General features: G+C 45.5%; 1 protein-coding gene across 2 annotated transcripts in view; it reads right to left on the bottom strand.

Annotated features, from left to right (window-relative positions):
• The window catches only part of POLR3A (RNA polymerase III subunit A), a 45,060-nt gene that overhangs the window by 7,373 nt on the left and 13,711 nt on the right, over positions 1–23,976 (bottom strand). The window contains exons 10-25 of one of the 2 annotated variants that reach the window (XM_052639455.1): positions 23,530–23,671; positions 21,472–21,612; positions 20,394–20,463; positions 19,912–20,039; positions 19,605–19,743; positions 17,561–17,725; positions 14,428–14,600; positions 12,117–12,228; positions 11,105–11,223; positions 9,361–9,498; positions 7,336–7,506; positions 6,317–6,430; positions 5,336–5,371; positions 1,929–2,015; positions 1,759–1,841; positions 421–591 (exon numbers count right to left, since the gene is read on the bottom strand). In XM_052639455.1, the coding sequence (XP_052495415.1) occupies positions 421–591; positions 1,759–1,841; positions 1,929–2,015; positions 5,336–5,371; positions 6,317–6,430; positions 7,336–7,506; positions 9,361–9,498; positions 11,105–11,223; positions 12,117–12,228; positions 14,428–14,600; positions 17,561–17,725; positions 19,605–19,743; positions 19,912–20,039; positions 20,394–20,463; positions 21,472–21,612; positions 23,530–23,671 (1,989 nt within the window). The remainder of the gene's footprint in view (positions 1–420; positions 592–1,758; positions 1,842–1,928; positions 2,016–5,335; positions 5,372–6,316; positions 6,431–7,335; positions 7,507–9,360; positions 9,499–11,104; positions 11,224–12,116; positions 12,229–14,427; positions 14,601–17,560; positions 17,726–19,604; positions 19,744–19,911; positions 20,040–20,393; positions 20,464–21,471; positions 21,613–23,529; positions 23,672–23,976) is intronic. The other variant, XM_052639457.1, reaches the window with a different exon arrangement.

Below are 23,976 nucleotides of genomic sequence, written 5' to 3'. Positions count from 1 at the left end.
ACCATGAAATCACCAGGGGGTGGGATTTGGGCTGGGGGAGTGTTGTCACAGAATACGGCCCCAAATCGAGTCGCAGACACATCATCATGACTAGTGAAGCTGGGAATAACAACATCAAATGGGTGAAGTCTACAATGACACATGGTTCCAATTTTTCCAGGCATTGTTTTAGGTTTCTCTCTTTCATGGACTTGTGGTCACAGAGAACCATTGCTTCAGTTCTGACTCTCTCCAGTTTGGACATTTTGTCTTGGATTTTTTGTAAGAGCCACAATATGATTAACACTAGCACGTGTCACTCCAGACTCTGAGATACTGTCTGCTAGCATTTATCAGACACCCCCTCATGACAAGAGAAACGTTGTTTCTCCAGGACATGACAGACGAGTGTGAGAACAAGAGGGAAATGGATGAGGGCACCTGATGGCCTTGGAGGCGTTGATGATCTCTTTGATGCGGGGCACGCCCAGGGTGATGTTCATGGAGGCCACGCCCGCAAAGTGGAAAGTCTTCAGGGTCATCTGGGTGCCCGGCTCGCCAATGCTCTGGGCACAGAGTGCGCCCACCGCAGAACCTGGCTCCATCTGTGCCCTGAAAAGACAAGACAGGATGAAATGTACAGCCTGGGGATTACAATTAATGATGATGCAATATCTTTGTAAGGCGGCAGATGGTAACCAGATGTATCGTGGTGATCTTTTTGCAATTACAGAAATACTGAATCGCTGTGTTTGCACCTGAAACTTGCATAATGTTGTAGGTCAACTATCTGTTGTTTGTTTAGTTGGCCAAGTTGTGTCCGACTCTTTGGGATCCCATGGACTGCAGCACACCAGGCTCCTCTTTCCATGGAATTTTCCCAAGCAGGAATACTGGAATGGGTGGCCATTTCCTTCTCTGTGGGGATCTTCTTGACCCAGGGATTGAACCCGAGTCTCCTGGTTGGCAGGAGGATTCTTTACGACTAAGCCACCTGGGAAGCCCCTACTCCATTAATACAATTAAACAAAAGAGATGCAACAATCTTATATAAAGCCCATTTAAATATACCCATTTTATATACTTTTACATATAGGTCAACTATACCTCAATTAAAAGACAAAACCAGGGAATTCCCTGGCACTCCAGTGATTAGGACTTTGTACTTTCACTGCCAGGGACCAGGTTCAACCCCCAGGGACTAAGATCCTGCAAGCCTTGTGCCATGGACAAAAAAAAGACAAAACTAAACCCCACAACCTGCTGGGGAGGTTTCTGATTATCTTTCAACAGAAAAAATACATATGCCGTCAGGGTCAGGAAGGAATTGGCAAGGACCCAGGTTGGGCTTGTAACAGAGGAAAACCGGACACAGATCAATTACAGGTACAGATAAGGGGGAGTAATGCTCGGAGGGGTCCAACGAGGACAGTGAGCACTGTGTGGCTACTTGCGGTCAGCGTGGGATGACTGGAGAAGACCTAAGAGCTCTGCTCACACATGGTACTGCAGGCAGACGAAGCAGCCAGCCCTTGCCCAATATGCTGGTAGTTTCCCTATGAAAAGACGATGCTCGGAAATTTCTCTGCACTTCCTACCACATGTTGGAGCACTCGGCCTGTCTACCCACTGGAGCCCCTAGAGAGGAGGCGACAGAACCTGCTCAAGGCTGGCAGTTGGTAAGTGATGTGGGCACAGGATTCTGTTTCCTGGGGAAATAGGAAAGACGCAAGAGACCCACTGGACTGCCCGACCGCCTGAGACAATTAGCACCCTCACCTCATGTACTTGTCCCTACACGTCTCCAGAAACTTCTCTATTTGGGTGGGGGTGATCCGGTCCAACTGGTACAGCACACGGGGCTAGAGGAACAAAAGCCGAGTTCAGGGTCAGGGCCGGCAGTGCGGGAAACCCTCTGCATTGCCTGACCCCCTGGGGAGGGCCGCTACCTCTGTCGTGCCATTGTCGTTGATGCCGTATTTATCTCTGGTCTTCTTGATCTTCTCAGAGACCTCCTTGATAAACTTTTTTATCTCCTGAAAGATTACACAACAAACATCAGATCTATAGTTCTCAGTGATTTGCACGACCTGATTCATTTTTAAGGAAACTTTAGTCATGTGATGAATCCTTCCTACTTTAGTGGTGGCTAAATAAGACACTGTAAGGGATATGACACGGATACGGGTTCTATTACAACATGCTTTTCTAAGGAGCACACCACATTACCCATACCCTGGACACGTTCATCCGTGCAGCGCTTCTCAGGTCTTTTTACTGTGAGGATGCTTCCTATGAAGCTGTAGTGCTAACCCAGCATGTGAGAGTGACAGAGGATGACCCTTTCCACCCGCTGCCTTCTCCCCTGCCCTCCTGGAACACCTCGCTGCCCACGTTCATGCGGCCCAGAGTAAGTACTGTTGCACCACTTGGACTTCTAAGCCTTTAGACTGATACATTTTTGAGGGTTTCTTCTGCAATTGTTCTGCTCAACTTAAATACTACAGAGCTTGGCTTTGTAGATGCTATGCACATTTCAAGCACATGCCTTCAGCTTGCCTTCATTTCAAAGGAAACACGCCCAGGTCCCAGCTCTATCTCTGACCCTCACCTCTGCCTTGCTCCCCTGTCTCATGCTCAGAACTTTGTAAGGCCTCCAGGAAATCACCCTCAAAGCTGGAAATGAAACATCAGCCTATCTGTAGCTCCCGCTGTATTTTAGGAATAGGGCTCTAAGCCCCGGGATGATGACAAAATGGAGCAAGAAAGGTGAAGAGAATTTACATTGTATGGAAGATCCATAGGGCACGGCTAGAAATGACAGGCCTAGGTTTTCTGGTAACTATTCTAAGGGAAGCCCCATATGCTTTATACTTTGGTATATGTCTGTGAAATAGCCTTGTGGTTGCTCCTACAACCAGGAGCAGCCAGGATCTCCTTTCGAGGAGTTTTCACAGGGGGTGTGGTGTGTTTAATGGGCCACACACATCCGTGCCCCGTTGCCAGCACACACCATGCACCGTAGGACTGACTCCTAGAACACCTTGCAGGTGCGCTGAGGACACATGCAATCTAGCAGCTGCATCCTTCAGAAAAAGCACAGCAGCCACTCTGGTTTGATCCTGGGGTGTTTCTGACAGTAAGGGAAAGGGTGGATAGCCTATGGTTCCTCTCGGCGACCCTCAGGGAAATATGATTTCCCTCAATGATTCTGGACAAATTGGGGGTTGAGGGGCACTCTGGCCAAGTGCAGGCATCCAGCTGTTCTGTGCGGCTGGCTGAGGTCAGATCCACGCATCTGGACAAATCCCTGGGCAGGCCCGAGGGTGGACAACTGTTTTGATGGCTGCAAAGCCTCACTAGGTCATGTTTCTCAATTGAGGATAACTGTAGGAGAAGACCAGCATGCCTGCCCAGTGTCTACTCAATCTGTATCACAGCTGAAAGTATCTAAAGTTTCGTCTGAAATAAATGTTTCCAAGGGCAGACTGGACCAGAAGCCCACTTTCGCAAAAACAGAATTCTGTAAGGCACTTCCAGAGAGCTTGAGACTTAACTAGTCGGGTACTGTCCTAACACTGCAAAAACAAATCTCTCTAGCCTCCCATAGACTAATGAACAATTTCTAGTTACTATCTTTTCTGAAAGCAAAAAACTCAAACTTCTGGGGTCCACAGGGTCTGTGACTACAAACTCCTTAGTCACTTGCTGTCCAGTGTGGTGCGCTCTCCCTGTGGGGCGGTAGGATACTGGCTCCATCACTCTAGAGTGGAGGCCATTTGGGCTGAATAAGGTTAGGGCTTGGCCAAGCGAACAGGCCCCTCTACAAAGTCAAATGTTTCTGCACAGTCTACACTCAGGGGAGGGGTTTTCTGCAAAACTGTCTTGGCCCGCTGGACACTTCAGACTGGCTCCCAGGAGCCCAGGTGATCGGGAGGCTATAAGGGTGGACTCCATCACAGCTGGGCTGTCCGCTGTTCATGAACACAGGCTTCTCACGACTGTCCTTGTTGATCAACTCCCCTCGCTGACGAAGAGTGGAAAGTTACCATGCCACTCAGCCATCATTCTATGCAGAAAGACTTCTATTTAAGAAAGAACTTAAACTAATTTAAAAGAACTTGAAAATTCTCAAGAGACTCTTTTTAAAGAGAGACTCGACAGGCTTACTTGTTAATTACAGGTTCGAGGCCACATTTTTCAGATATAGTTAGTTGTTACCAATCAGAGGTAGAACTTAGAGCTGGAGAAGGTGGTGGGACAATCTCCCTTGAGGAGGCTCTGCCTTCAAGTGGGATCCTCATCAGCAATAAAACCCGTGGCCACCTAGTGTCTCCTCTGTATCATTCAGTATTAAGAGCTTCCTCCAATGGGTGACTTCCTCCCTGAGCCTACTTATCTAGCTGTGGTCATGTCCTTTAGGGAGAGCCTCTGAAAGCCCTCCTGACCCAGATGTTGCCATTTGCCTGCTAGGTGTTCAAGGCTGCCCCACCTGCTGGCACAGGGAAACCGGGGCCAGAACCCAAGGCCAAGCCGATCCAGGGGTTTTTCATCTGTCGAGGAAGTCGGTACATACGAGCAGTCAAGTGCACACACCTCACACCATTCCCCCATTCTGGTGCAAAGGACAGCTTTCAGCTGCCACCCACGTGGACATGCTTCTGGGAGTGGCTTTGCTAAAAGGAATGAGTTCCCTCACCCAAGAGTTATGGCAGGTATTTTGGAAGTTAGGTTAAAAGGAAAAAAGCTCCCTTTTTGGAAGAGGAAACTGAGATAAGCTACTAAGAACTTAGCAGGACCAACCCATGCATCCCAAGGGCACTCAGAACACAGCAACTGGCAGGCTGTTAATCACACGGCTGACCAGCAGCTACTGCTCGCACTCAGCCCGCAGCGTGTGTGTGAGCCTGGCTCTCGGCTTCTGGCAGGGCTGGGGCTCAGCGCCACCCGGGAGTTCTCTCTGCCTCCCCAGCTCTGACACCACAGCAGGACAAGGTTTTCTCGGCTCAGATGAATCTGTTCTGGTCAGTGAATTTTGGAATCCCTCGGCAAACCTGATCTCAGACTGACTGACTGGAGGGTGAGGACGTGTTCCGCCACCTCTGGGGCCCTGGATCTGTGGGGCGTGTGACAGATGGAGACGGGATGCATGAACAAGTGCTCACTGAACCCACAAGCGCTGCTGGTCAGGGGACCACTGTCAAACCATATCCAAGACAAGAAAGGGCCTGGGCCAAGTGACGAAGGGGAAGCCCTGCTAGTCGGACGGGACAGCGCCCTGCAGCGCCTGGGGCTGGCAGACTGCACAGCGCAGCCATGCCCCCTGCTCGGCAGCCACAGCACGGAAGCACGTTACCTCGTTGTATTTCTCATAGCCTGTCTCAGTTAAGGTCTTCGAGGAGAAACAGAAACATAAATAAGTGAATACAGTCATGGAGAAAAACCAAATCATATCTCTCATTTGTTACTTAAAAAAAAAAAAAAAAAAATTGTGAAGCAGGAAAAAAAAATGAAGGCACTCAGCTTAGCCAGGCTCTTAATTTTAAATGTGTTAAAATCTGGAAGAATCTCTTTTTCACCTTTTGTATCTTACCATGTCAAAGAGTGAAGAGCTTTTACCTAAAATATCTTTATTTAAGTGTCTTACTCTTTTTATCTTTTATATACTTCAAGGGATATATTTTGTGCTATATTTGAATCACAATCAGTGTACATAGGGAACCATGTATTCCTGTATTCCTTTGCTTTTGATCATAAACATGATTATCAACAGAAAGGAGGAGGTCTGTGAAATAAAAACAAACTAAAAAACCAAGAGGATGTCAAGGTAACAGGTCCCTGGAAGAAAAAGGAAGGATGACTGTACATTTCTAACCCATATTGTGGCAAGGAAAAAAGCAATTTAAAATAATGATGGTATTAAACAAACCCCACTGCATCATTTATTGTGTAAAACACAATAAATGGCATTAAAACAATGCTCTTACTATTACAAATTACTGGGTTTCAAAACCACAGAGGGAGGAGTTGGCTTACAGGATGAGAGACTGGGTGGCAGAGGTGATAGGGACAGGGTTTAAAGAAAAAAAATCAGTTCTCGTAACTAGAGCACTTGTCTTCTACCAGAGAAACACTTGTGCAAAAGACAAACTAAAAAAGACATGAGATAAATTCTTTATGCTGACTGCTGAGATTCTCCTGCCCGGGCCGCTCTTAAATCTTCTAACGAGAAACACTCTTACATAAACACCCCCAGCTTATACACTTCACTGTCGGCACCTGGAGAATGATTCCTTGGTGACGGCCAAGCCGGGTGCGCAGCCCCCGCAGAGCTCACCTGCAGGAAGCTGTCCTGGCAGCAGAGAAACTCGTTCTTCTTCATGATGGACTCCGCGCTCAGGAGCAGCTCGTTCTTACTGAGAGCAGGCTCGCTCCGGCATGGGAAGACTGCCTCGAATATCAAAAGAAAACTGTGTGATTTGGAGGCGGGCAGGGGGCAGTATTCAGTGAAGGAGTTTATAAGAGACAATACAACCTCACTCAGAGCTTTCAGCAACCTGTGATGTTTTTGTCTTTCAAAACACATACCTTTAATACGAAGGTGAAAACAGCATAAACTGATACTCCACCTTACCTAACAGCTTGTGGGCTATTCAGTGGGTATTGTGTCATTCCTTCCCAACCTTCACCCCACCCCAGATTTGCACTAAAACCATAAACTGCTGTTATGAAAAAAAAAAAATTTCAAGTGTGAAAATACCTCTCCACCCCCAAGCTCATGGGTTTTTCCTCAGAGTTTTAATGGTTACACTGCAGCCTAACATGTGGACAGACCATTCCATGTTTGACCTGTCCTCCACAGATGGCCTGTATCTGCTATAAACAATGCTGGAAGAACATTCTTGGCACATTTAGATCATTTCTGTAGGGCAAATTCCTGTAAGTGAAATTTAAGTATCGCTCAAGGGCACCCAGATTTAAATTCAGATCAACACTGTCCAGCTACCTCTCAAAAAGCTTGCTCTAAACTATATCCCCTGTTAAAACTATGAGAAACAGGCCTGCTTCTCCCCACCCATGACGTCTACATGGTCTCCATCGCACTCTACTAGACACTGGCAAGAAGACCAAGGCCTCTTCCACTGGCACCGGTTCACTACCAAGAACTAGACTTTGAACTTGAGAAACTCTCTTTCCTTAATACCTGAGGAAAATTATGCAAAGCGAATAAAACAGACTAACACCATCGCAGTGGTTGGGTAGATATGACAGCGTTAGCTGTATGCTATGCCAAAGGCACACCCACTCTAAGGAAACGTCCTTGCAAACGCTCACAGATATGATGCTCAACCTTACTTTGATGTTGTCCAGAACCCTTTTAAACTCTAAGGGCTCATCTTTTCCTTCCATGGCTGCAGGATCTAAGCCGTCTCCCCCGTAAATGAACTGGATGATATCGCCCGTAGAGCTGCGGACTGTCAGGTCATACTGTGAACAAAGATCTTCCAGGGACTTGACGAGCCTTCTCTGAGGAAGAGAAGGAGAGGAGATAAAAGTTCAGGTGCTTTGAGAGCACTAGTCACGTGCATGAAGGTTGATATTTGCAACTGAGTTTCAAGGCTACCAGTGCTTTTAATCACATAAAAACATTTTATTAGAAATCCCTTAAAAAGAGTTCCTGACCTCACGAATGGCCCCACAAGTGCCTCACTAGCCTGTGCAGTGGGATTTAGAATATGCTCCATGCTCCAGTATGTTTTAGAATACATGCAATTTAAACCCCATCACCCCCGAAGGACTCAGCAAACACTGTTTTCCTAGGCTGCTTTGCCTTCCCAGGCTGCTTTGCCTTCCCTCTCTGTCTCCCTAAGGTTTAAACTAATGCAATTGCTTTGCATTTCTAAACACAACTTAAGCCGGGACCCCTGTGGACTTCAATATGAATTACAGAGGATCCGGTGCAGGCCCTCTTCTGGGACGGATGGGTAAGAAGAGAGAATAGGACTAGTGTGTTTGAACCAGCAGGCAGCAGGCATTTCTCAAACCTGCTTAGGGAGAACCTTCCACCAGCAGAACCCTCCAGCCAGCGGGGTGAAGGGGTTCAATGAGTTAAAGGGAAAGATATCTTCCTCCAGGCAACTTCAAAACAAAAATCCCTCATGCCAGAAGTAATTTGTTCCAGGTTAACAAGCCACTCTGGGAAAGTCATACTCTCAACTTCAGAAAGGTACAGGACAAAAAATAAAGTCAACAGACATTCAGGCAAGAGTATTAAAAGCATTTCAGAGTCTGTTAGGTTTCTGACAAAAGCACACTCTGAAGCTAAAGGGCGATTTCCCATTAAAAGATGATTAAGAGGGAAGCACTATCAATAATGCTACACAGGGGACAGATGAGAGGTTATGGAAATAGGTGGGTACTGACTCGAGTCCATTTTGCTCTCATCAACCTTGTGTATTCTGGCTTACTCATTCACTCATTACTCATCTCTGGTTTATCAGTCCTCATTTCCCTGCTTGCCAAGGGCTGCGCTTCTCAGTCCATGGTGGGGAGAAAAGGGACACAAAACCACAGCAGTTCATGGCCTAGCAACTTGGAGTGTTAACCTCAGCATGTACTGTAAGCAGATAATATCATCAAAAACACAAACCAAAACCAAAACCAACCGCAAAATGAAAAACAAAATGTAGGTTATGGAGTACAAGGTAGAAATGAGAATTAGAGACTGGAGAGAGATCCTTCGCTTGTGGTCTTATGGAAGCACAAAGCAGGATGTGCTCTCACCTCTCTGCTGTCTAGGATGTACCTCTGTGGCAGTCTCAGAAACACAGGCATAAAAAGCACGTAGCTCAGCCCTATCCCCGAAGACTACTCTCTTACAGCTGTACACACAATGGAGAATGAGTCAGCCCTCCAAGTGCCCAAGCCCTCCTGCAGGCAGTGGAACAGGTTCTCTGAGTCCCTTAGAGTGACATTAATGACAGATGCCATAAACCTCTGCACAGGGAGCACAGGCCTCTCAGTGTGGAATCAGGAGGTGGGTACTGTTAGCCTATCTCCGTGTGTTAGCAAATAGTGGCTCAGTGAGATGACGTGCCGGGGGACTTCTGGCCCATGTTCTCCTCCAGCGGGGCTTTGGTACATGTGCTTCCAGCCTGGTCTGCACCATTCGAAGGAGACACTGATTCTGAACTTTTTTTTTTTAATACCTTACTTTTTTGTGTTGTTTATTTTTAGGGCATCTACATCTCTTAGTTTTTCCTTTTAAATGCCAAGACTTAATAAATCAGAAGTCAGGTAGAAAAGAAGCAAACACTCAGCAGTCAAGATCCGCAGACCTGTCCGGCTTCACTGCTAATGGGCTACATTTCTTCAGGTTACCTGCATATATCCTGTTTCAGCTGTCTTCACGGCTGTGTCAACCAGACCTTCCCGGCCAGCCATTGTGTGGAAGAAAAACTCAGTTGGTGTCAAACCAGAATAAAAGCTATTAGCCACAAAGCCTTTGGCAGCTGGGAGCTAAAGAAAGGTAGGAAAAAAAGAGAAAAATCTAACAAATAAAAGTTTAAGGTCCCCAATTCCAAGACCCATTCAAATCAGGAAATACCTCACCTTTAGACTATAAATACCTGGCCAATGCACTCCCATGTTTTATGCCCTTTCCTAAAGAAGAAATAATTTAGTTCAAACCATCCTTACCAGAGAAAAGGAGAGGGAGTTCCCAGCCAGGAGGCTCAGGACAGGGACACCGAAGCTTGGGCTGCTACTCCAAGAGCAGGCAGGCAGTCATGGATCTCAGTTTAGAGGGCACCCTGGCCTTCTCCCAGGAAACGACTATTCCCAGGATACCTGCCAGCAGGCCGGACCTGTCCACTTCCAAAACATAGCTGTGTGCTGCTACAGTTTATGGGGATTCATTTTTGGGCTGTTGAAAATATCCTAAAATTTAGATTATGATGATGATCACACAACTCTGTGAACACACGAAGCTGCTGGAATTCTACACTTTAAATGGGTGAATATTAAGATAAAGGAAAAAAAACTGTAAAAAAACAAAAAACCCCACATATAAAAAACATCCTATGAAATGCCCAATGGCCTTTGATCTGGACAGGTTCGTGTTCCTTGGAGAACAACTCAGATGAATAGGCTAAAATCCTTTTGCCCCATTTCACTTAAGGGGCAACTGGCATACTCAAAAGCACTTCTAGGCAAGTACCATCCTCCCCAAAGTCTGGCACTAGATGTCCTTGGCATTTCTTCTGAATTGGTCAGGCTTTGACTCTGAGCCATAGAAGCACAGTCAGGTACCACTCCAGTGACTTGCTGGCTGCCTGACCTCTAGTAAATTCTGGTCTTGGGCAGGGAGCCCAGGTTGTTCCTGGGGCCACCTGATACAGACAGTGTCTGTCAATTTCAGTACAGCAGGTCCCTCTCCCCAGGAGGGGCTGGCCGTTAAGTCCTACAGCTCCTCAGGCCAGGAGCAGCTGGGACATCTGTGTTTTAGTGTGATTAACAGTTGACTCCATCCAGAATTACTAAGTGACCAAATCAGCTCTAAGTTCCTCAACTGTTCATTTAATAGCTATCTACCCCAGAATCTCAGAAAACCCCAATACAGGCCTGTCTGTCTCACTCTGCTGACAGTAGTGCCCAGACCACGAGGGCCAACAGAACTCAGAAGTCATTTACAGGCAGTTTAGGAATTCCAGAGAGAGCCTGGAATTTCCTGGTTGTTTCACTGTGGTTCACATGTTCACTGTTTAAAAATCTTTATACTTTTACATAAGTGTTCCCTAAAATAAGTATACAGGTTGAATGCACACAAATGGTAACAACACATTCAGATTACTTAAGATAAAGTTGGGTAGGAAACTGACATCCTCCTCCTTAAAAGAGAAAATGTACAAAAGGGCACTGGTCCAAGTTTTACAGCTCCGCGTTTCATGAGGCTCCTTCTACAGGACTCAGTCAAGTTTGGGCTGCAGAGGGAATAACCCTGAGTGGTCCTCACCCTCTATACCAGCTCCAGGAGTCGCCTAATTGGCAGCCCCAGAGCTTCAGTCATTCTTTCGTGCTGCTGAAGCTTGTCCTTCAAAGTTGTATTTGATCCACTCCTGCTTACCTTTGAGTGTTTTTCAAAGTGAGGCAGGGACCTGTTTTCAAAGCCATCTGGCACTCGAGAGCCACTGATAGCTTGCTGTCCCACACAGGCAATCATCTGTGATATGTTAATGAAGGAACCTGGGGAAGCAGGTCAGAAATGGAACATTCATTTACCAAAATCACAGTAACTGAAGTACAAGCAGATCTGTTGGTACGACAGGAATACAACACGGTACAGCCCCCATCCTCAACAAGTTCATACTCCAGGGACAGTAAAGGACAGAACCGGGACAGTAAAGGACAGAACCAGAACAGCAAGGACAGAGCTGTCAGTAACACAAGGAAGGCCAGGCAGGGCTAGAGCTCAGGGGCGAATGAGCACTCTGGGGCTGGAGGAGAGACTTCCAGGGGAGTATTCGAGAAGGCAGCATTAACCAGCTGGACTCTTGGAGAAGATTATGACTTCCACATAGAGGACACGGGGGAGGAGTTCCAAAGTGGGTCAGAGAGTAGGAAGCAGAGACACAGGACAGGAGTGTGGGGTATGCACCAGGGGCAGGGAGGAGACTATGGGGTGAAGGACAGCAAGGCTAAAGAGACTGGACTTTATTCTGTTGAAAATTTGTTAAAACAGGAAGTTTGCAAAGCTCGGGGTTCTGAATTTGAGTGCAGTATCATGAAACCTAACACTTTCAGGTCCTGGCTAACCATAAAATTTAAGTGTATTTAATTATCATCGAACATAATCCCTGGCTCTTCTTTCTTTCTTCAAAAAAAATAAGACCAAGTTTACTCAAAGCACCCTCAAACTCAGAAATCCACACATATGATAAACAAGTTTCTTCAAAGGAGTTGGACTTTTCCCTGACCAGGGATTGAACCTGGGCCTGGGCAGTGAAAGCACTGAGTCCTAACCACTGGACGAACGACCAGGGAATTCTAGGCCTGAAGTTCGGATGCACATTTTCCAGAGCACACCCAGCCAGCCTGCATGGAAGGAAGAGGCAGCAGTGGCCAGAGGAGGTGCTCACCTTTGGAGCCACACAGAGCCATGGTGAGGGGGCTGTTGCTCTTATCGAGCTCCCGGAGGCAGGCGCTACCTGCGTGGTCACGGATCACAGACAGCTCCTTCAGGATCAAAGCCTGGCGGGAGAAAGAGAGATGCATGGTGCCTATGTGATTACCGACGCTCAACGTGACATTTAAGAGAATGTGAAGAATTCGAGCGAGATGTCAGATTTCCAGCAGATAAAAGGTTTCAGACCTTAGAAGACCAAGATGTCCTATCTCTGCAGACTGACATTTTCCACGTGGTAAGTCACTTCAGTTGTGTCCTACTCTTAGCGGCCCTATGGACTGTAGCCTGCCAGGTTCCTCTGGCCATGGGATTCTCCAGGCAAGAATACTGGAGAGGGTTGCCATGGCTTTCTCCAGGGGATCTTCCTGACCCAGGGATAGAACTCATGTCTCTTATGTCTCCTGCACTGGCAGGCAGATTCTTTACCACTAGCGCCCCTTGGGAAGTCCCACGGGTTTCATAATCAGTGTGTAAGGAAAAAATGCTGCTGCTAAGCCGCTTCAGTCGTGTCCAACTCTATGCGACCCCACTGATGGCAGCCCACCAGGCTCCCCAGTTCCTGGGATTCTCCAGGAAAGAACACTGGAGTGGGTTGCCATTTCCTTCTCCAATGCGTGAAAGTGAAAAGTGAAAGGGAAATTGCTCAGTCATGTCTGACTCTTAGCGACCCCATGAATTGCAGTCCACCAAGCTCCTCTGTCCGTGGGATTTTCCAGGCAAGAGTACTGGAGTGGGGTGCCATTGCCTTCTCCGTGTAAGCAAAAAATGGTTAGTAACAAAATCTCAGAAAAATATTTAAATGGCAAATGAGGTAGAATACATGCAGCTTTGTGTATATACCCTACATAGCGGTGTCTCTATGTATATTATATATATTACTGTATATACACATGCTTGTGTATACTGTATACACATGTATAACATTTTGTACCTTATATGACATTATGTAACACATACTAGAAGAGAGTGGCGTGTACTGTTTCTAAAATTTGTCTCTGCCAAGCACACCCTTGAATTCCCACCAACTGGGCAGGTGATTAGGCGACTCAACAGCAATACTCTAGTCCATGGGCTCATCTAGATTGCCATCCCTCAACCCACAACCTATGATGCTCAGTCAGCTGGGAATCACACTTCCACTAAAGAGGAGTGCAGCTGAGGCCTCAAGTGATCGTCTAGGTGAGAAACCCCCGATTTCTCTCTCTTTCTGTTTTTCTTTAAGACTTACATTAAGAATGAGCTAACTGTGAATGCCTCACACAACTCTGCTTTCTTTTTGCTTTAAAAAGTTCATCAGAAAATTTCTTATTGGGTTTTCCCTGGTGGCTCAGTAGTAAAGCATCTGCCGGCCAATGCAGAAAGACACGGGTTTGGTCCCTGGTCTGGGAAGATCCCACATGCCTGGGAGCAACTAAGCCCGTGTCCCCCACTATTGAGCCCGTGCTCTCGCGCCCAGGAGCCGCAACTCCTGAGTCCACGTGCTGCAGTGACTGAAGCCCGCGCGCCCTGGAGCCCTGTGCTCTGCGACGAGAAGTCACTGCAGTGAGAAGCTCGTGCACCACAGTGAAGAGCAGCCCTTGCTCACTGCAACTAGAGAGAGCCCACACGCACCCACCAAGGCCCAGCGCAGCCAAGAGATACACAAATAAAATTAGAACAAATTGTTTTCATTGTTCAAAAATCCTTTCTTCCCTGCTTAGTTGAGTTGAAGCCCTGAGCGCCAGGCTACTGGGAGGCAGAAGAGAGTCAGACAGGGCCCTGGTGCAGTCAGAGTGCTAAGGCAGGCTGCTTCAGGGAAAATGCGGGACTCTCAGGCCGTTCTGACTCTGACCCCTGCAGGCCCAGCTCTCAGCTAACTTAGCTCCAGACTGGAACATGACTGGAACGTGCAACAGACTGGACTGTGACTCTCAAACGCGACTTAACCACGTCTCTCAAAGAGCATCCTTTCACAGCTGTGGTGTCAGTCTGGTCACAGGATGCTGGTAATAGGGCAAAAGCACTGAAGTACTAGCGACAGAAGGGGCCCAAGTGTGGCGACGGAACAAGAGCAGCCCCGTGTGGCCAAATGGACAGATAGCTGTTCACCACCTGGAACGGATGGAACAGATTTGATGGGAGGCCCCCCATCATTAGAACACACACGAGCTGCGCAGCTCAGAGACAGGCTGAAGCCACTGCCTTTCCTCTCCACTCACCTGTCGCTTCTCTTCAGGGCCTACAGTGCCACTGGCTGCTAACCTGACCCAGAGAGCCAGACTCACCTCCAGAGTCTCCTCGGCGGTGCAGCCGGGCTGCTGCTGCAGCTTGCCTGTGTTCAGGGCTTCGATGTACTCATCGCATTTTTTGTAGCCAGCGTTCAGTAACTCATGCTTGGCCTTCAGCAGCCCTTGGCCAGGTGTGACGTCACCAATCCCGATTGAGAATCCACGGTTAGCTGCAGAAGGGTTGGCAGGGAGAGCCGGAAGAGAGAACCATTGATGTTAGTCAACCTGTTATGCAGAAACAAGTTTATACCTTCAGAGAACTTGCTGCAGGCCAGTGAAACAAAAACTTACTGTACCGGTCCCTGGGTTGTTACACAAAGATGACCAAGACTCACTAACTCCTTTCAGAGAGCTCACAACCTGGTATGGAGCACAGGGATGTCCCAACTATATTATAAAGCAGACAGCCACTGAACAGGAAACAGAGACTGAGAGAGCCAGTTGTAGAAAGTGGGCTACTGGACGGATGGCACTCAGCATCCCAGACACCTCTCTGCTCCAATTCTTTTTCAGAAATCATTCCAAAACAGAGGAAAAGAAGCAACTGCGAACTCTACCTTTGATGGAACTATACACCGTCAATAATCCTAACCCTAACACCTGTAGCAAGTGGGCAGGTGAGGAGCAACTGGATTAACAGGGTGGGGAAGGGGATGCTGGTAAGTGGCTGTGGAATGGAGGGACACCGAGTCTGAAAGCCTCAGAAACAAATCCTCATGTTCTGCTGGAGGCAATGTACGAGCTGCAAATGGAGAAAGCCGGGTGGAAAGTTTGTATAGGTACACCTTTTTTTACTGTGCTTCACAGATAGTGTATTTCTTTAAAACCAGAAGGTTTGTGGCAACCTTCTATTTGAACAAGTCTAAAAGCACAATTTTTCCAATGGTATTTGCTCACTTTGTGTCTCTACGATGAATTTCAGTAATTCTCACAATATTTTAAACACTTTCATTATTATATTTTTATGATGCTCTGGGCTGTTGTTATTATGATTCACTGAAGGCTCAAATGATTAGCATTTTTCAGCAATAAAGTCTTTTTTTTATTAAGGTGTGTACATGTAAGACACTAAGATCATTGCATCTGATCCCATCATTTCATGGCAAATAGATGGGGAAAAGTGAAAACTGTGACAGATTTTATTTTCTTGGATCCAGAATCACCGTGGATGGCGACTGCAGCCATGAAATTAAGACACCTGCTCCTTGCAAGAAAAGCTATGACAAACCTAGACAACATATTAAAAAGCAAAGACATCACTTTGCTGACAAATGTCTGTATAATCAAAACGATGGTTTTTCTAGTAGTCATGTATGGATGTGAGTGTTGGATCATAAAGAAGGCTGAGCACTGAAGAACTGATGCCTTCAAACTGGTATTGGAGAAGACTCTTCAGAGTCCAGTGGACTGCAAGGAGATCAAACGAGTCAGGCCTAAAGGAAATCAATCCTGAACATTCACTGGAAGGATTGATACTAAAGCGGAAGCTCCAATACTTTGGTCACCTGATATGAAGAGCCGACTCATTGGAAGAGACCCTGATGCTGGGAAAAACTGAAGGCAAAAGAAGAAGAGGGTGGCAGAGGATGAGATAGTTAGATAGTATCACCGATTCAATGGACAAGAATCTGAGTAAACTCTGGGAAACACAGGGAAGCCTGGCGTGCTACAGTCCATGAGTCACAAAGAGTCAGACCCAGCTTAGCGACTGAACAACAACATGTTAACACACAATTCTATTGCACACTTAATAAGACTATAGTGCAAACAAGTTTTTTATGCACTGGGAAGCCAACACATTCATCAGTTGCTTGATTATATGTTATATATGCTTCATCATGGTGGTCTAAAACCAAACCTGCAATGTCTCTGAGGTCTGTCTATAAAAAGAGGCCTCAAGCCCTTGCCCCTACGGGAAACAGAGTGCTGTACAAGAGGTATATGAGCATCAAGAATAGGAAGTCTTAAAAAGAGAAGAAACACAAGAAGGAAACAGAGGGAAAAGAACTATGGCTGGAAATTAAATATATGATACTGAAAAATTAAAAAAAAAACACACAAAAAAACAAAACAGAGACAGTGTTAAAAAGAAAAATGAATCCAGAAACAAATACATGGACAACAGGGAAAAAGAGAAAATTAGAGAATCACTCCAAGAACCCTACCAGACAATTAACAGAAATTCCAAAAAGCAAGAACAGAGAAAGTAAAAGAGAGGCTATGATCAGAAAAAGTACAAGAAAATTTCCAGAACCGAAGGACACATGTTGCAGACTGAGAGAGCCTGCAGAGCGCTCAGCACAATGAATGATAAACATCCCAAGGCTGCATCACTGTGAACTTCCAGAATGCCAGAAACAAAGAGGATTCTCAAAGCTTCCGGAATAAAAAGACAATTCAGGGTAAACAAGGTCCTAAAGTATAGCTCAGGGACTTATATTCAATATCCTGTAAAAAAACCACAATGGAAAAGAATATTTTAAAAAAAGAATGCATACATGTATATAACTAGGTAAACTAAACTGGATTACCCAAAAACTGGATACTGCAATTTAAAGAAAGACAATTCAAATACAAAAAGTTGGGAATAAGAAGGGAAATACATTTTACAGCAACTCTCAAAGAGCAAAGTAGAGTAATACCTTCAAAATTCTCAGGGAAATAATATTCAGTCTAGAATTCTACACTCAGCCAAAGAGCCGAGTACAAGAGTAGACTAAAGATATTCTGGGGCATGCAAAGAAAACCTCCTGGCCTAGTGTACGACAGTAGGGAATTACTGAGTCAGCTGGTAGGGCTGAACTGTGGAAGAACCAGAGGGTGACAGTTCTGCACAGCCTACCTTGGAAGGAGCCCATGAAGGCCCTTTATGTAACAACCCATGTATGCCATGGGCATTAGGGAGCTACTACAGCTTTTGTGAAGAGAACTGAAAAGCAAATTCGAATCTGCAGTCAAACTTGTCAGCATCAGGTTTATTTCATTAAGAAAAGCATAAATGGCTTAGCCTGGAACAAGTATCCTTTTCTTTGTGTTTCTATGTGTTTGGGGCAGGGGGATGAAATAGTAAAAGAACCCCCTAAAACATCAATAACCTATAGCAATAAAACAAGGACGCTAAGACACTCACACAAGTAGACGGGAGCCAGCCTGGCAAGCCGTGACATCGCATCGGCAGCTTCATTCTGCCCCCAGTCTCGGAGCAAAATGTAAAAAATGTTGTTCTTGGATCCTGACCCCAGCGTTCCTTTGTCCATGCTGCCACTCATCAGCTCGCTGTTCTGGATTGTGACGTCTGGAAGGAAAAGATTATGGACTCACACAAATGATTATCTGTTACTTTGTTTCATTCCAAAATGAATTTAAGGCAGTTGAGAAAATCTGCTTTTTTTTTTTAAGGTTGCTGCTACTGCTAAGTCACTTCAGTCGTGTCTGACTCTGTGCGACCCCATAGACGGCAGCCCACCAGGCTCCCCACATCCCTGGGATTCTCCAGGCAAGAACACTGCAGTGGTTTTTTTTAAGGTTAGAGCAGAGCAAATAGAAATGCTCTCTAAAAAATTTCTTTTTGAGGGGGGAAAAGGAGAAATCCAGGAACTTTTGAAAAGCAGGAACGATCTAGTTCGTTACCCTATAGTCCTGACTCTGAAAGGTATTAGTTGACTCTCATCATCTTTATCTGTGATCTGTGGATGACAGTATCAAGCTCTTGCCATCTTTATGTCATGGAGACGTTTTGAGCACCAATTCAATCATGTACAACAAAGTGTTGTTTATAAAGCACTTTGTTATTCACTAAGACATTGAAAGCTAGCAGTGGCACCATTGTGAAAAGCCTCAACAACAAAATGAAATTTGTTATCTAGAAACAAAAACACAATATAAAACAAGAGCCCAAAATACAGTAAAGACCAGGGAGTACATTTATGAAAGAATGGTTGTAAACCTGGGGTGGGGGTGAAGAAAAAAAATCAGTGCTCTTCAAAACATTTATTCATCATGAGACAGCAGAGAATTCTTGACCTTCAGAGAGTCTTTGCAGTTCAGTCATCAGTATAGAGGCCTGCAGATCCACCTCTCATCACAAAGCCTTGCTAGCAAAGGCCTTCTTAAATCAGTGTTACTCAAAGCAGTCTGCTGGGGAACCGTCTGTTAGCAGCCTGAGACCCAGAAAGTAAATGCTGCCTGAATGGCATAGGTGTGGGGAACACACTCTTGGGCTCATCAGTCTAGGGGACTCAGAGACTCATATTTAAATGTTCTCACTGTTACACCTGGGGCTTCCCAGGTGGCGTTAGTGGTCAAGAGCTTGCCTGCCAATGCAGGCGACTAGAGCCACAGGTTCGGTCCCTGGGTCAGGAGGACTCCTTGGAGAAGGAAATGGCAACCCACTCCAGTATTCTTGCCAGGAGAATCCCATGGACAGGGGAGCCTGATGGGCTACAGTCCATAGGGTCGCAAAGAGTCAGACACGACTGCATGACTAGCACAACACAGCACTCTTACACCTGATCTACATGTGATCAAAACACCCACTGACCAGGTGAGGCAGGTAGAAACATTAGCCTTTTCAGTATACTTTATAGCCATGGATGTGTGCTCCGTCGCTCATGTGTGTTCGACTCTGGGCGACCCAATGAACCATAGGCCCCTGGGCTCCTCTGGCCATGGGATTTTCCAGGCAAGACTACTGAGTGGGTTGCCATTTCTTCCTCCTGGAGATCTTTCTGACCCAGAAATTTCAACCTGTTTCCTGCGTCTCCTGAATTGGCAAGCAGATTCTTTACTACTGAGCCACTTGGGAAACCCACTTACTTATACTTTCAGTCATACTTTTAGACAATGAACACATTTTGGGACATAAAATAATAAATTATAAGCCTTAAATAATGAGACCCTTGTATAGCAAAACACACACACACACAAACCAGTAACGGAAAAAGAAGAAAAGAATTTGCATTAATTGGTAGAAACAAGTCACCGGAGACAAAACATGTGGAGAAGAACACTCTAACCGCTGGGCTGGTCATGTGTCCACATGACCTCTACCTTTTGGAGAAACACCAGCTGCATTTCCCTGAAGAACAAGCTTCCTGCCTAAGGCCTTAGAGAAACACGTGAGTTACTGGCAAAGTGAAGGGAGCTGCTGGCCCCAACCTGCCGCTCTCACTCACAGGAGTCATTGATGCAGAGGTCCTCTCCTCTGCCACAGTACTGCTTGCCCTTGGTTCGGAGGTTGGCCCTCACTGGATTGTCATTGCTGGGTCTGAGGATGACACTGAAGATCTGCTTTCCCGTCCACAGGGTGACAGGCTGGAGGAGGAGAGAAGCCAGAGCATCAGCCGGCCCAGCCTGGTCTCACCTGCCCTTCCCACCAATGAGGCAAGATGGTACAGCGGTCACAAGCCTACTCGGCACCAGCGGGTGTACACCAGACCACCGGTGCATCCACACAGACACAGTCACAGCTCCTGCACAAACCTTTAGTATTGTAGGGGGTGGGAGACGAACTTTAATTTTCTCATCCTTGCCCACCAGTATTGAAGCGATGATCTGACAAGCTTTGGCTCGGTCAAAGAAAGTGTCCTTAAGAGTGAGGAGATAGGCACCTGAGGATGTTAAGAAAGAACACAAAACGAAGGAAAGGAATGAAATTGTGAGAAAAATCACGAGGTTTCAACTTTAAAAATACAGATGGACTATCACTAAAAGAGTGAGGTAAAACACAGCTGCTTCTTGGTTTTCTCTTCCAACGAGAATCCACGCTCCACAAGAAAAGGGACTTTGTTTTACTTGTTGCCATGTCCCCAGCACTTAGAAAAGTAAAAAATATCTCGTGTGTGGTTCATTAACTCAGTAAACAAACAACAGAATCACACAGCTTTTCAAGTGGTCACGTGAACATGTGAAAGAGAATCCTCATGTTCCAAAGTCTCTTTTCAAGTAAATTCCACAAAACCCACCTGTCAGAAAATCCTGAATAGCAGCAATTAGCGGTTCTCCATTTCTTGGTGTAACAAGGTTTGCTTTAGTCTGCAGGAAAAAGGAACACAGTGAGTTAGCAGGAAAAAGGAACACAGTGAGTTAGCCATGCCTGGATGCATGATGCGGCCCCAAGATTCTTCACCGCAAACACGCTTAATGGTTATGGATAAATGCAGAGCAGCAGGAAGGCGGGGCTGTGAACTGGAAGCTGGGGTTCTTAACTTGCAGCTTTGTCACTAACATCTAGTGCCTTCATCCGTCAAAGGGAGAGGAAAAAAATACCAGCAAGACTGACCTCAGAGGTCCCTATGTTTAAATACTGTGTGGAGCTGTTCTGCATTCTTATAAAGAACTCTTTGGGCAAAAGACGTTAGTGTAATTATAATGCTTTCCTCCAAAGAAAATTTCCTTCTATGAATGATGAGTAGCACGGCGTTATCTTTGAAGTCTATCAATTCCACACTAGTTACAATAATGGCAGGATGGTCAAGTTTCTCTTGGTTGAGACACTAAGTTCGAATAACAGCATTTATTAATCATCAAAATGTAATGAGTGCCTACACTGGCAAAAACAGGCACTAGTTGTTCACTGCATAAGCACTCAATTTAAAGAAGGTTCTGTACATCAAGGTGCATTTGCTCGGGAACTCCCTGGTGGTCCAGTGGTTAGCACTCTGTGCTTTCACTGCTGAGGGTGTGGGTTCAATCCCTGGTCGGGGAACTAAGATCCTGTAAGCAGCCGCTTGGCACAGCCAAAAGGGGGGAAAAAAAGGTCCATCTGCTCAAATCCTTTATCTGAAGTATAACGGACCATGATATCCAACAGTCAAGCTTCTGACACACACGTCTTCGCTTTTCATAACTAGTGCTCATGTGTATATATTCTCCTAGGAACCGACATTACAGGTCAGCAGATACCCAGTCCATTCAACTCCCCACCTATGAGAGAAAATAACTCCCTTATATACCATGGGGTGCTTTCAAACAAGACTTGTTTCCCTTCTCCTCCTTTTAAGGAGCTTTTTCTCAGGAGTTGGGCTGCGCCACCCTACTTACCCCCATGAGAACAAGGGCTTCTGCTTTAGCTTCTTCTGTTTGAGGAAGATGAAGGTTCATTTCATCTCCATCAAAATCCGCATTGTAGGGTGTACAGACACACTCATTAAATCTGAAAGTCCGGTGGGGCTTGACCCTGGCCTGTGGAATACAAAACAAAGCAAATCAGGAAAAATGTCATTTATTCAAAAGCTTCTGAGTTGCATTATTTTAAAAAAAAGGCTTCTTGCAGAACTGGACACTTTACATTAAGGAAGAAAATTCCTAGTATGTTCTGGTATGGATGAGGTCATTAGTTCAGTTCAGTTCAGTTGCTCAGTTGTGTCCGACTCTTTGCAACCCCATGGACTATAGCATGTCAGGCTTCCCTGTCCATCACCAACTCCTGGAGCTTGCTCAAACTCATGTCCATTGAATCAGTGATACCATCCAACCATCTCATCCTCTTCTGCCTTTAATCTTTCCCAGCATCAGGGTCTTTTCCAATGAGTTAGTTCTTTGCATCAGGTAGCCAAAGTATTCCATCAGTCCCTCCAATAAATATTCAGGACTAATTTCCTTTAGGATTGACTGGTTTGACCTCTTTGCAGTCCCAGGGATTATCAAGAGTCTCTGATAAGGAACTTTGCAAGGAAGGCACCACGCCGAGGCATCTGACTCCCTCACCTTCTTCACATGGCTAAGACAGCCAGCCAGCCAGCGTATACCTCCTGAAATACGGCAAGAGGAAGTAGCCAGCACCACCTATAAGTTATCATTGCCAAAAAAGTTCTATTTGAATCTGATTATGGTTTGAGAGTTTATTTTTAGTGTACAGGAAAACAATGAAGCATGAAGGAACCCTTACTGCCACACAGAGGCAGACAAATAACGAATGTGCAGCGTCCTTTAGGACAAAGGACCTGTTTTTTCAAACATGACACGGAAATTAAGAGGAGGAGGGAGGACTATACTAGATTAATAGGGGCTTAAGACAGGGATCAATTAAATGTGTAGATTTTAGATCTCACTTTGAACAAACTAGCTGCAAAAAGATTTTTGAGACACATAGGGCAATCTGACTATGGCCGGGTACTAGACGACACCAGGGAATGGCTTCATTTTGATGAGGTGTGATAATGGCACTGTAGCTAGGCTGAATATACATGGAAAAAAAGACATGGCATCTGGTTTCATCAAAGGAAAAAGGGAGAGAGAAAACCAGTGTGGCAAAATCTTGAAAATTACTGAATACAAAGGATGGGAATATGTGAGATCATCACAGTACTCTTTCTACTTTTGTACATATTTGAAAGTTTTCAAATAAAAATATTTCTATGTTAAATGGGCCAAGTTTCCAGAAAGGGAAGGCTTTTTGTTCACCTCCTAGAGCTCCATAATCATAAAATGTATCTTTGGTATTTCTGCCATTGAGCAAAAAGATTGATGCAATGCTTCCATAAACTACTGGAAAAAAAAAAAATCAACCTAGAAAAACACTACCTTAGGAGCCTGTTTGCAAATGCTCAGGGATTTAATGGTTTTTTCATATAGGAGAATTTATGAATATTTAACAAATTGAAGCTGCATCTTGTTTCCATTTGAAATCTCCAGAAAAGGAAACTGCTGCTGTTGCAAAGTAAACTGCTCCAAAAAATGCGCATACAGGTCTTAGCTGGAGGACAACTGCAAAGGAAAATCCTGTAAGCATTTTCGTTTCGTAGTGAATATGCTGCTTTAAATCAAGTCAATTTCATGCCATGTCTATTTTGCATAATTTTGTGCACACACAGATATGCATCTACGTTGTTTGCAAGTGAAATCACAGTAATCACTTTCATACTAATTTTCAATTAGTTCCCGTTTCACTGTTGTGTGAATAGTATGTTATAAATATTGAAAACATCGAAGGGAAGCTTGAAATTGAAGAGTTTCACTCAAACTAAAATGGAAGAGGAGAACCAAAAGTTATAAAAATTTGAGACTGCTGGCAATTTGAATTTTAGATGTCTGGAGTCTCAGCCTGGCACACACAGCAAAGTCCCGCCCAGCAGATATGAGCGCCTGTCCCCTGCTCACCAGGTGTGCCATGATGCTCAATTTGTGCAGCGAGGGCTGCCGGTTGAATAGGACCACGTCTCCATCTATGAGGTGCCTCTCCACAATGTCCCCGAACTTGAGCTCCTGGGCCATCTTTTCTCTGTTTCCGTATTTCAGAAACCTTAACATACAATAATGGACATAACCTGTGAGAACAAAGTTTCCTCAGCAAGTTTCTCCCTCTTCATAGCAAGATTTGGTCTCTAAAACGACCATGTTTCACTGAATTTAAGGTGCCTCCCTCTACTGTGGATTAAACTACCATTAACAACAACAAAATTGTTTTTGTAACTTTATTTTTTGGCCATGCCAAGCGGCCTGTGGGATCCTAGTTCCCCAAACAGGAATTAAACCCCGGCCCCCGGGAGTGAAAGGGCCAAGCCCTAAGCAATGGACCACCAGGGAAGTCTGTAAACTATTAACGAA

The sequence above is a fragment of the Budorcas taxicolor genome, chromosome 5, assembly GCF_023091745.1.
Source record: "Budorcas taxicolor isolate Tak-1 chromosome 5, Takin1.1, whole genome shotgun sequence".
Lineage (NCBI taxonomy): Eukaryota > Metazoa > Chordata > Mammalia > Artiodactyla > Bovidae > Budorcas > Budorcas taxicolor.
The sequence above is the reverse complement of the archived record's forward strand: the minus strand, read 5'-3'. Positions and strand labels throughout refer to the sequence as shown.